The sequence below is a fragment of the Geospiza fortis genome, unplaced genomic scaffold, assembly GCF_000277835.1.
Source record: "Geospiza fortis unplaced genomic scaffold, GeoFor_1.0 scaffold794, whole genome shotgun sequence".
In the NCBI taxonomy this organism is placed as follows: domain Eukaryota; kingdom Metazoa; phylum Chordata; class Aves; order Passeriformes; family Thraupidae; genus Geospiza; species Geospiza fortis.
In genome coordinates this window covers 259,967-272,566 of record NW_005054601.1, presented here as the reverse complement: position 1 = coordinate 272,566, position 12,600 = coordinate 259,967, and the positions used below count along the sequence as shown (strand labels likewise).

General features: G+C 39.3%; 2 protein-coding genes across 2 annotated transcripts in view; one reads left to right on the top strand and one right to left on the bottom strand.

Moving 5' to 3' along the window:
• The window catches only part of REEP5 (receptor accessory protein 5), a 24,876-nt gene extending 24,310 nt beyond the window's left edge, over nt 1–566 (bottom strand). The window contains exon 1 of the mRNA XM_031064532.1: nt 508–566. Coding sequence (XP_030920392.1) covers nt 508–566 — 59 coding nt within the window. The remainder of the gene's footprint in view (nt 1–507) is intronic.
• A 4,481-nt stretch (nt 567–5,047) lies between these two features.
• DCP2 (decapping mRNA 2) overlaps nt 5,048–12,600 on the top strand; it is a 15,954-nt gene continuing 8,401 nt past the window's right edge. Inside the window, exons 1-8 of the mRNA XM_031064534.1 lie at nt 5,048–5,100; nt 6,807–6,936; nt 7,340–7,438; nt 8,945–9,097; nt 10,706–10,818; nt 10,926–11,033; nt 11,769–11,892; nt 12,411–12,524. Of these exons, the coding sequence (XP_030920394.1) occupies nt 6,886–6,936; nt 7,340–7,438; nt 8,945–9,097; nt 10,706–10,818; nt 10,926–11,033; nt 11,769–11,892; nt 12,411–12,524 (762 nt within the window). The 5' untranslated portion in view covers nt 5,048–5,100; nt 6,807–6,885. The remainder of the gene's footprint in view (nt 5,101–6,806; nt 6,937–7,339; nt 7,439–8,944; nt 9,098–10,705; nt 10,819–10,925; nt 11,034–11,768; nt 11,893–12,410; nt 12,525–12,600) is intronic.

Below are 12,600 nucleotides of genomic sequence, written 5' to 3'. Positions count from 1 at the left end.
GAATCCGTCCGGGAAGGGCGGGAAGGCTGCCCGCGGCACCCTCTGGACCGGGTGTGGGGCTGCTCCGGCGGGGGGCCGGGAGCCGGGCGCACGGGGGAGGTGGAAGAACATTGTGGGGATTTCTTGTGCGGTTTGGGCCGGAAAAGGTAGAGCTGCGTCGGCGGGTTTGCGCAGCTGAAAGAAGAGCTGGGAGCGTGGGGCTGGCGTGACGTGTAGCCGAGCACTGAGGTGGTGCTGGTGCTCCGAAGTCTGGTTTCGTTGGAAGGGGGTGGGAAGCTTTGGGAAGGGTGTCAGGGAGTGCCTTCTGGTGAGTTACCTCTGCTGGAGGGGAACGTGCCAGCGGGCGGAAAGGGAAGAGCCGCAGGGACACCCTTCGGTGTGAAGCTGCCCTCTCCTGCTTGTCCGTTCTTTCAGAGTGAAATGCTTTTCTTGTTCCAGGGGCTTTGCGTTTGAATTTGCATAAAGCGTGGATTCTCTAAAAGGGCCAAGTTAGGTTTTCCCCCTTACGGTCTCAACTTCTGATCATCTGTGGTGTAGCCCTTCAAACTTTGTAATTTGTCGGTCATCCCCAGAATGTGATGACACAAACTGCATGTGATATTTGGCATGAAATAATCCTTCTATTTTACCTCCTCCAAGGGACTCCTTATGAGGTATTTATGTAAAAGAGGGAAAGGTTAGTGAAGAGGAAAGATACCCCACTTACTGTAATCACAGTTTTCAAATGAGTGAAAATGTTTAGAAGTGAGAATACCACAGGAGGGTAGAACTGTCCTGCTCAGTATTGTTTTGCACTTGTCTAATGCAAGAGTCAGAGTTTGCGATAGGCATGTAAATTTTCAATTCCCTAAATCTGACCTCTGAAGCATGTTTGTGTTTCCATTGTGTCTCTTTTGGGCTCCCTGCAGAGAGAGGAACTTGCCTCTCAGATCCCTGTTCACATATGACACAAGATTTAAGACTTCTTCAGAAAATCCGGAGAGGAATTCTAGTGATTGCAAAACTGATACAGCCTGTTAGTGTCACTTCTGTGGGGTGACTGATAGAACGGCACGAGTATTTGAATCTTACATTGTAATAGGATCAGTCCCAGTGCCTTACTATGTTTCTTTGAGATACTGTCATCTTCTATCTTAGAAATGGTGTTTTGTATTGTAATTCTGTTGATGTTATAAATGTGTTATAAAAATAGCTGTAGTTTCCTACATTCTTCAGTCTATATGTGATATTAGTGGGAATTTTGGTGGAAAGTGATTTTTCCTACTCAGTTGCTGGGTATTGCTAAATAACAAGTTACAGGTATCCATGCCAGTTTTTGTCATGCTGCCTTGTGCTATGGAGTTGTTTAACTGAGTAAAGAAGTGGATGTGCAGAGACATAATGTGGATGTAGCAGCTTCTTGAAACTTCCTTTGTCTTGTAAACAAGTCCTTTTACCCCATCCTTTGACTTTCAGACTGTGGTTGCTTCACCTTGCTCAAGTGGCCAGATGCTCACCCAGCCACACACACACAAAAAAACATTTGCAAAAGAGATTTTTCTGCATCCTTGTTTTTCCCAGGGAAACTTCATGTCAGCTTCATCCCTTTCATTCGCTACTCTCCTCTACCTCCTCCCCTGTGAGCAGCTCAGGGGATGGGGAGTGGGGGTTGTGGTCAGTCTGTAACACATCCTCTCTGGGGCTCCTCCAGTCTTATGCTTTGCCCCTGCTCCAGTGTGGGATCACTCCCATGGGCTAAGGTTCCTTCAGGAATATCCGTCTGCTCCAGCACATGATACTCCACAGGCTGTAGGATGGACATCTCTTCCTTTTTCTTCTCCAGCTGTGGTGTTTGCACTGCTGTTTCATGCTGGTTTTTTCACTTCCTCTGCCTGTTTGGCGTTTTTCTCCTGTAATACACTTCCCCACAGGTGCCACCATCTCAGCTGCTGCCTCCAGCTGTGTGCCACAGCGTGTCCAGCATTAGCCCATCACTGCCAGCACCTGGCAGCTGCACCTAGAGATGCCTGTTTTAGCTCTTCAGTCACTCCAAGTAACTTAGAAGTTAACTTTTTGATTAAGAAGTATGATTGTACTTGGCTTTGCTATTGTTCTCTATGCCTAATCCCTGGCATATTCTTACTTTTCTTGGTACTGCTGCATATTTTATCTTTAGATTTATGTTCAGCTGCAGTGCTGGGGCAAGAAAATATCATCAAGTAGATGTAATGTACGCTTTTAAGTTTTTATCTCTTAGTTGCAGCAGCTTTATAGATAACAGCAGAGCCTTCAAAAGAAATTGGGAGTGGTAGTGACAATTGAAAATTGGGAAGTGGTAAAGTGTTGATGTGAATAAGGTTATTTATGCAAGGGAGAATCATAGAGTGCTTTGGATTGAAGGGACCTTAAAGATAATCTCATCCCAGCCCCTTTGCCAAAAGCAGGGACACCTTCTAAACCAGGCTGCTACTGAACACTTCCAGGGCCAGGCCACCCACAGCTTCTCTGGGCAGTGTGTGCCAGTGCCTCATGACCTTCACAGTGAAGAATTTTTTTCCTGTTATCTAAACGTTCCCTTTTTCTCTTTCCCCCTTGTCCTGTAACTATGACTATGAGTAAAAACCCCCTCTCCAGCTCTCTTTACAGCCCTGATGTCCTGGAAGGCCTTGGAGAAGACTTGCTCCAGCAGGTCCCCATCCTCTTTTATTGGGGTTCCAACAGCTGGACGCATTGCTTCAGGTGAGATCTCACCAGAACAGAATGGAGGGTGAGATTCACCTCCCTCAGTCTGCTGTGCACACTGTGTTCCATCAAAAGAATGGGCTGGGAGCTCACAGTGTCAGCTCATGTCAAGATTCTCATCCACCAACACCCCAAATCCTCCCCAGAGCTGCTCTCCATCCTTTCTCTGATCAGACTGTGTTTACATTGTGCTTGGGGTTGTCCCAGCCCAGGCACAGTGCCTTGCCCTTGGCCGTGTTGAAATTCACGAGGTTCACACAAACTCCCTCTCAGGCCTGCCAAGGTCTTTAAGGGTGTCTGGCCAAGGCCCTTTTTCCGTGTGAAAATTGGATAGGAAGATGAGAAATAAAAGCATAATAAATAAATAAAGCATACAAGGCTACAAACTGAACAGAGGAATGATAAGGAAGGCAGTAGTGAAAAACAAACCTGGCTGCTGGTTGATGGCGGGGTATAGGAATGTTCATTCCAGCAAGTTTATCTAAGTATGGACCTACTCCTGGAAAACAGGAAAAAAGTGGAGGAATCAGAATGAAAAAGTATTTAGACACAGACCTAAGAAGTCAGAAGTAGACACAATGACATGAAACAAACCTGTTAATTGCACTAATTGACCAACTGCCAAGAAACCACAGGCATCACTCTCAGGAATATCAGCCTGGCCTTTGTATCTGGTAGGGCTTTAGACCTGGGGGATCCCACAATCTGGGTTGAGAGGAGTGCCACAGGAGAGGAGAAGCAGGGAAGGAAGGATAGGCAGAAAGGGGTATAAAAGAGGCTGGCTGTAAAACTGGGCAAGTTAGTGCACTTCTCTGTCTGACCTTTCTGCCCAAGTGTCACAGACTGTCCTATCTTACGTCTTCTTAGTAAATATTTCTTTTTGTCTGGATAATTCTACTCTCTACGCCCTGTATATGTGTGCTCCAAGGATGAAGTGACAGCTGCTGATGGGAGCTGGGCAAAGTGTCAGCTGCTGGAGAGAGGGAGCAGATCTCAGCGCCATCCACTTCCAGGAGGGGGTCTCAGCTCCCGGTGTCTGGGGTGGCAATGAAGAGTGTCCTGGAAACCAGTTTCTGTGGGGGAGGTGGTGTGAGTGAGAGCAGTGAGGGGTAGAGCACCCGCAGCTGCTGCAGGACTGTGTCACTGCCCATGCGCTGGCGGGGAGGGGGACAGGTGCCTTCCCCAGACCTGTCATGCACGTGTTCTCTCTAGCAAACTTCAAACTGGGCCATCTGGTGGGGCAGGACCTGTGTGGGGGCTGTGAGGGTCTGGGATCTGGCCACGGCTACGGGGTGGAGAAGGAGACCTGTGCTGGTATTGGGGGACCTGTGAATGTGCCTGGAAGCCTGGGGAGTGTCAGGTGTGTGCCTGCAGCAGTGATCTTCTGCCTCTGTCCTTGGCCAGACTGCCTTAGAGAGGCACCCAATTCTGAGATCCTGTGACAATTCATACTTGTCCGATTTTAAGTAAAGATACACTGTTTCTGCTGAGACCAGTGATATTATGCACTTTGGGAATTTAGCTGGTTGCACTCAGGAGCTGAATGTCAGAGATCTCCATCAAATGATTTAAGTTCAGTGGGGTGTATGACCATAAATTTCTAAAAAGAAGTTCTGCTTTTGATACAAATACATAAATAAATAAACCTTCTTTTGCTTTACTAAAATGGGCTATCACACAGTGCTGCTTAAACTTTCATCTCAGTAACTCTGTCTATGTGCCAGTATCTGGGCTAAACCCAGATTCAGACTGAGGAAATTTGTAGGATCATATTGAATTTTAAAATCTATGTAAATGAATAGTTTACTGTGGTTTTAAGTGAAAGTATACAACTATGTTCAACTTGTATCCTGAAAAAAATAGCTCCAAAATATCTTATCAGAGTTTGCAGATGTTCTTTAAAGGACTGGTAAAAATGCTTTCATTTTTGTAACACAGCGATTTAAGTAGGTTGTCTTGACACTTCCTGTTTTCACAACAGTAAATTTATTTAGTATATTGTAATTGATATTTCTGAAAGATCACAATAATTAATTTTCCTTCTTAACTTTAAAAGCTGTATTTTACTTGGTGAAAAGTTTTTACTGTCCTTTTGGAACATGAGGAGGATCTGGAGGTCTGTTGGTATGTGCTAATGGATCAAGAATTGTACTGTTGCAATGTTTTATTGTTAGCTGTATTTAAGTCAGTAGATTTGGCTAATCTTACTCTATTTCTTTCCTGGCAGCCGATTTATTTTGCACATTCCAAGTGAAGAGAGAGACAATGCAATCAGAGTGTGTTTTCAGATTGAACTTGCCCATTGGTTTTATTTGGATTTCTACATGCAAAACACACCAGGATTACCTCAGTGTGGGATAAGAGACTTTGCTAAAGCTGATATCCTTTTTATTACTCTCATTGTTTTCTGTCTGGTGGTAAAGTGCAAACTAAATATTGTTAACGATGTTTCATAGTATGATAATGTCAGTTCATGTGTTAATGATTAAGAGTTAGTATTGCTAGGTATGTGATGTTACTGAGTTCACTGCTTCCATAATTTTGTGGCACCCTCAAAAGAGATGTTTCTTGGACTGCTAAAGAACTATGGAAAATGGTCCATTTCTGATGTTTGAGGATTCTTCTCATGGTTGCACTTTGCATGCTAGGTTGGTTTCAAGGGTGAGCTGTTGGTGCTCTTCAAACTGAACTCCAGAGTTTATTAATTTTTAAGTAACTAGTAACGTAAATGTTAAAGTAGTTGAAGGTGGTATGTGTTCTGCCATGGGCAGTGGTATGTATTTGCTGGAAGTTTCTGTAGAGTAGAAACTGCATTTTTACTGAATTCCAATGGTTGGCCTCTGCTTTTTTTGTTGCTTGCAAGGGCTGCTGGAATGTGTACTATCTAGCTCTTGCTAGAGAAAACTTTGTGGCTTTCATCCAGCAAACGTTTTAGTTTTAGCCTTGTCCCATATGTTCTTGATCTAAGATTGAAATATTGCTTCTAACTTTGAGGATAATATCATCCCATGCTTTCACTACACAACATACTTATCTGTTAGTTTCCTAATATATATTTACTTTGAAACACTACAGCTTTTAACAGTAAACTGTAAATATATGGTCATATCCTGTTGGTTGATGTTATGCTGTTATTTTATATATGTTTTTAATTTAAAATGTATTTTCAGACCAACAAAATTCTCCTATTAATTATGGGCAGTGCAGAATAAATGGAGTGTAATAGATGTTATATGTTCATTAATATTTTCCTTTCTAGCCCATATTTGCCACAAATATTAGTTCTGCTGCAGTGTATTTTTAAGTATTCTGCTGTGGAGTGTTTTTTATTGGTAGTATAATATATGTAATTTATAATATTAATGCTTTGATTAACGACTTGCAGGTTTTCTCTCAAAATTTTAGAGTTATAGAGGTTGTTTATATTTTCTCTGCATGATGAGTTTTGATAAAGTGTATTAGGATTTAGATTTCTGTAACTGTATGTCATTAAAATGGTTTTTCTTTTGCATAATACTGAAGATAGGATTCCATGCCATAATCTTAACAAATGATTGTGGCAAAAATGTATTCCCATTTATTTCAAGCACAAGAAACTGATTTTTTTTCTGTCTTGCTCACTTCAAAATTAAAAAAATGTGTTTGCAAATAATACATATTCAAAATAACTGTTATGGAGTTACTCTTTTTCAAAATTACCTTCCCTCAAACAATCAGCCTTGTGCAATCTTTTTTCTTTTGTTTATTTGTTTGTTGGGGTTTTTGGTGTTTGTGTTTTTTTGTTTTATTTTGTTGGGGGTTTTTTGGGTGTCTTTTTTTTGTTTGGTTGGTTTTGGTTTTTTGTTTGTTGGTTTTTTGTTTTTTTTTTCATTTATTTGGATTGCTTTGTATAGAAATTGCTGAATTACTTGATGCACTCTGACTTTCAGTGTTTGGTAGTGGATTATTTGTAATATTTTTTTACTTCCATGAGAATCTATCTTGAAAGTACTTAGGGGAGGGAGTGTTTACTCTAAATATCTTTTGTATTTGGTATGTACTTTGGAACTGGCTGCTTAAATTTATCTTCCTTAACATGCTGCTATACTCTTCAATCACTGCCCCTTTTTACTGCCTCAAGGTGAAGATGTACAAAAGGTTTTAGATGAGTGGAAAGAATACAAAATGGGAGTGCCAACCTATGGTGCAATTATCCTTGATGAGACACTTGAAAATGTAAGTATGGAAATAGTTGTGAAGGACTGTCTAGAGGGAGTGATGGCATATGCTGGCAGAAGTAATTCTTTGTTGTTTATATTTTTCTTAAGAAATTTACATTCACTGTCAGATTTGGAGAGATCTGACAGTTACTTGATATTGGTGGCTGTGTACAGAAATATAATATGTGAGTCAGTAAACACACTTCTGTGTGCTTTCCCTCTGAGATTTTATTTTTTTATTCTGAGTTACATGATTCTGTAAAATACTGCACCATTCTTGCTAGAACACAGAAAACCTAATGGTTTCCTTCCTTGAGGCTAACATATTCTTCTGGAAAACAAGGGGATGGTGAAGACATTTAATGAAATTGTTTAGAACACCTGCATGTTTGACAGTTGCATTCCCTTGTATTTTGTAGGTTCTTTTGGTTCAGGGCTATTTAGCAAAATCTGGTTGGGGATTTCCAAAAGGGAAAGTAAATAAAGAAGAGGCACCTCATGACTGTGCTGCTAGAGAGGTAAGTTATATCAACTCCTTTAAGATAAAGAAGTGAAATTTTGCTGAAATCTGGATGTATATGTTGGCTGAAAAGGCACTTTACTTAGGTAATCCTGTTATTGAAATTATGTGAATAAATAGTCTGTTATTGCAGTCATCTTCTAGTGCCTTTCTGAGTTCCAAAATGGTAATCAAGGTTGAGGTTATATATTAAAATAAAACCAAAAAAAGATTTGTTTCACATTATTTTGCACTAATGTGCTAAATGAAGTGAGTACTATTTTTAAAGTTGTCTGCTAAACTGTGAATTTACATTTAAGTATTACTTGTGATGCTTGGGAAGTCTTATGTAATTTATGACTTTTGGTGTATTAATTTCAAGGGTCACCATAACTGTAAAAATGTGGAGAAATGGGAATTTAGCCTGTGTACACTGGTCTGTGTTAAGAGGCTGAAGAGCTGAGTTGGAGGTTGTAGAATTTCATGTAAAATTGTGGAGAACTTTGCTTTTCTATTTTTTACTTATGCTATTTTTCAGTTATTTTCAGGAACAAGAGTCAATGTATATTGCAAGTAAAATCTGAAAAATAAAATAATCTGTATTTATTTCTCCTGGAGACCTAGATATGTAGTGAAGCTGCATATTCAAAATGGCCTGTAAAAGAATATTATTGGTACAAATTCAGTGTTGATGCAACATAATACATCCAGAGTTTTTGAGAGAGAAAATTAAGATGAGGGAAAGTAGTATGATGCATTTAGTGTTCTTCAATTTCACTGAATCAGTATCTGAGAAATCACAGGGTTTTGGGGATTTTTTGTTTGTTTGGTTGGTTTTGGTTTTGTTTTGTTTTTTTTTTTTTGTTTTAAGTATATCTGTCAAGGCTAAACTAGACAGCTACTTCAAGAGGGAGTTGCATGAAGTGTATCTTCTTCTACTTCAAGTTATGCCAGCCAACACATTAGAGGGGACACAGTTACACTGGGGAAAAAAATCTTTTGATGGTGTTGATCTTCTGAAAAGTCTATTTAGATTTCACTAGTGATCAGCACTAATGTTACCACCTTTATTCTGATAGGTTAGGTTGTCGTTGTGGATAGACTAACAATTTATTTTATATCTGAAATAAATCTTTCAGCTTCTTTCACTGGAGTCAGTACAGATCTGAAACCATAAGCTGCATCTGTGTAAAATCTAATTGAAGAGATTCACTTGGCAGTGCCTGCACAGTTCAGTAGTACCTCAGAAGTTGATGAGGACAAACCCCATCCATATTAATAAATTGCTACATGAAGGTGTAATAAAATTGTTTCAACTTGCATAACAGGTTTGCAATTTCAGAGAAATTTAAAGCATGTAGATCCTTTTTCTATTTCTGAGCAAACCTCAAGGTGTAAAGACTTGTTTTTCCCAGCAACTTTCATGGATTTATCTGAAAAATTGTCATTCCTTTGCTTGGGGTAATAGATTGTGAAAGGATAACTCTGAATACACACAAACTAATTTAATCTAAATACTTCTCAGGTGTTTGAAGAGACTGGGTTTGACATAAAAGATTATATCTGCAAGGAGGACTACATTGAGCTGCGAATCAATGATCAGTTAGCACGGCTGTACATCATTCCTGGAGTTCCCAAGAATACCAAATTCAACCCCAAAACTAGAAGGGAAATTCGGGTATGTGCTACCTTGTCTGAATCTGTAGGAACTTTGCAGAAGTTGCTTTTTAAAGCCAGAAGTGTGTAAAATAATGAACCCACTAAGCACAATGAGCACCTTAAATGCTAGGTACCAGTGGCATCTCTGCACTGTAGGGTTTTGTGTTGACTTTTTGAAGCTGAGCTGCAGGTCTGATACTTGAACATCTGTCTGACATCTCCATTCATCATGAAAAGACAATAGACCGTGCTGCTAAAATACAATTCTCCTCTTCTCTTCTTGTAGGTGGTATATATATTAATAATTTCATATTATTCCTAGTTACAGATGCAAATGTAGCTATGGATTCTCAAGTTGTAATTATTAGTTGGGGACATTCAAAAACCTGCATATCAAAAGGACAAACTAAGGATTGTTTTCTTTCTTTCATGTCTGATACTTTCAGATTTAAAAAATAGTATATTTTAAGGAGGAAGTTGGGAAGGGGACAGAAAAAGGGAACTATTTTGGATGTATTGTGTACCATTGGGCTTTTAAAAGGTATTGTGAAAACGAAAGACCAAGGCTCAGGTAGCAGCTTGTTGGAACCTTTGTCAGTGGTATCTGTAATCTTTGAAGTTTGAATTTTTTTTTCCTTTATGATGACAATTCAGTTCAAAACAGCTATATTTCCATGCAGATTGTGTCACTAAACAGGGCATCTTGCTTTCTAAATAAAGTAAGTATTTGAGTGGACAGGACTTAATTTCTTGCATTCGAGACCTTTTTTTTTAAAATATGACATAAGATGAAATTTGAGTTTTTTTTTAAATATACAGTAAATATGTACCTTGTAGAACAGTGACCATATGTGTGGGAATGCTGAAGAGTTCTTGCAATGACAGAGTTTTGAAGTTTTGTCTTCATCTGATCTAATGCCACCAGGCAGGCTGGTTTTGTACTCCCTGTAGAACTATATTGAAGACTTGTTCATTTTGTAACTTATTTCCGTAATCTTGTCTGGACCTGAGGCTTTCTGAGTAGATTCTGTGATAGCAAATCTCATGTGCGTTCTTCTATACACTGTCTGTGGTCAGAATTCCTGATTTTTTCCCCATTCTGCTAAGTATACAGTTTTAACTATTAAAACTATAACATATAAACAATAACACAAATCCTATCCTATTGCCATGGTTTTTTTTTTCTTTTATAACAAAACCTGAAACTTTACTGTCAAGCTAAACACCCTTCTTACTTTTGAATGGGTATTGGTGGTCCAGTATTGATCGCACTTCAGGTAAAAAGTTTTTGAAAGTTACTCAAAGTCTGTACATTTATTTATGGCATTCTGTGTGTAGTGGTTTGGTTGGTTTGTTTATGAAACTCTTCTTCAGACTTTAGTTGCTGATTAATACCTTTCATATTTTAGGTGCGATATCATGCAATTTTGTGGTGTACCATCTGCTACTTTAGTGGCAGTCGGAAGAGTTAATTAACCTTTTGTGAAAAACGCTGTTATGGCCCGTTAATTTAAGTCTTCCATGGTAATTTTTTAATTAAGGGAAATAATTGTGGCTGATACACGTTTGTAAAATTCTGCTACAACTACAATAGAGGGTATTTTGATTTTATTTCTTGTTTTTCTAGAATATTGAGTGGTTTTCCATCGACAAATTACCATGCCACAGAAATGACATGACCCCAAAGTCCAAGCTGGGTTTGGCACCTAACAAATTTTTTATGGCAATTCCCTTCATCAGGTATGTTTGAGATGAGGCAAATGCTAGGCCAGGGTCTTTCAGACAACTTTAAATTATTTAGATTTGTTTTGGTAAGTAGATCTTGTTGTACTACTCCTTGCTCACAGGCCGTTGAGGGAATGGATTTCCCGAAGAAATGGAGATTCCTCAGACAGTGACAATGGTTTTTCATCTGCTGGGAGCACACCCTCTAAGCCCAACTTGGAAAAAGCTAGGTAAGAACCAGGTCAGTTTAACATCTCTGTATTCTTTCTTACAAAACACTGGTCATACAAATATGACAATATTATACAGTGACAATTATATACAATACTGCTTGTCCTTTTCTCTTTCTCCAAGGATTTATGTTCCAGTAATAGGTAAATAACAGAAAAATTAGCTTAGATGTATATCATGGACTTGTAAATAAAGTGAAAAGTTAATTAATGTGTTGATACACAGATGTCAGAACTGGGATTATTTCCTCAGTCTTCTTTATGGGAATCAAAAAAAACAGAAGCTAAAGCAAGTAGATAACTTCAGTGCTTCAACTTCAATATTTTTGGCCCTTCTGCACAGGAAAAATAGGACTCCCCAAAGCAGGACTGTAAAGTAGTCTAAGAAGTACTAGATAAAGTCTGTGGGAATCAGTAGGGGAACATGTCCTGCTGGCTTTATATTCAGCTGAGTGAAAAGTGGTAGAGCAAATGTTGAAATGTGTAGTCCCTATGAGAGGACTCAATGATTTGAGCCAGGGCAACACCAACGCTGAGAACAACAGGACAAATGTTAGTGTGGACTTGGCCTCTTGTCTGTGGAGAACGCAAATGGCAGTGAGCACTATTAGAGTTTCCATACACCTCACTTAAGATTGTCTTCCATATTGTTCTCAGTAACTTCTTTCATATTTGTCTTCTACTCTCAGTAGATTTGAAGTTGTATTGTAACGTGTCTTTGTTTTCCTGTACTAGATCCAAACTTCGCTGTAGTCAACAGGTGTTTACAGATGGCTTTTCAGGAGAGCACTTGGTGAAGCCAAAACAGCTACAGAAGCCATATAATCATCCTGAGGTGTCTGAAGTTTTGAAAGTAAAGGTAGGTTGTTTGTTAAGCAAGCATATGCATCTGGACTATTTAAAACAGATGTCTTTGTTCATAAGGGTTTCCTCTCTAGGCAAAAACCAGTGAATTTCATCTCCAGAGAATACAAAAATAGAGTGGGGGAATACTCTTGGGAATTTTTTATTTATCTCACACTAGAAGTGGTGGTATCAGCAATTGTGGTGTTTCATGTACAGATAGTAATTAGTACTTGCCATTTTGCTGGTATCTCTAGTATATCTGCATCAGTGCATGGAAATTCACTGAACTCAATTAATTGTGAAATAATTCTGTCATATTGAGTGCAAGAGAGAATGAGTAACTGTTGATGGCTCTGTAGCTTGAGTGTATGTTTGGTTAATGTCAGTGGGCTTCAGTTTTTCTGCAAAAGAAACTGTTTACATGTTTTGAAGTTACTTGGAGGGAAGTTTTAGTTACTAAGTAGGAAATGTCAATGCAATTATGTCCAACTCTGCCATTTAAATTCTTCCCTGTACTTGTTTTGGACTTAGCAGCAGAGTCAGAGCGTGAGGAACAATGGCAGAAAGCAAAATCAAGACACTTCCAGCCAAAAGAAGCGAACAAATGGACTGCACAGTCAACCAGTTAAGCAAAATCATACCTTGGTAAGAAACATGCAGTGTCTGTGTCAGTAGTAGGCTCCTGTAATGCTTAACAAATGTCCAGGGCAATGTCCTGCTG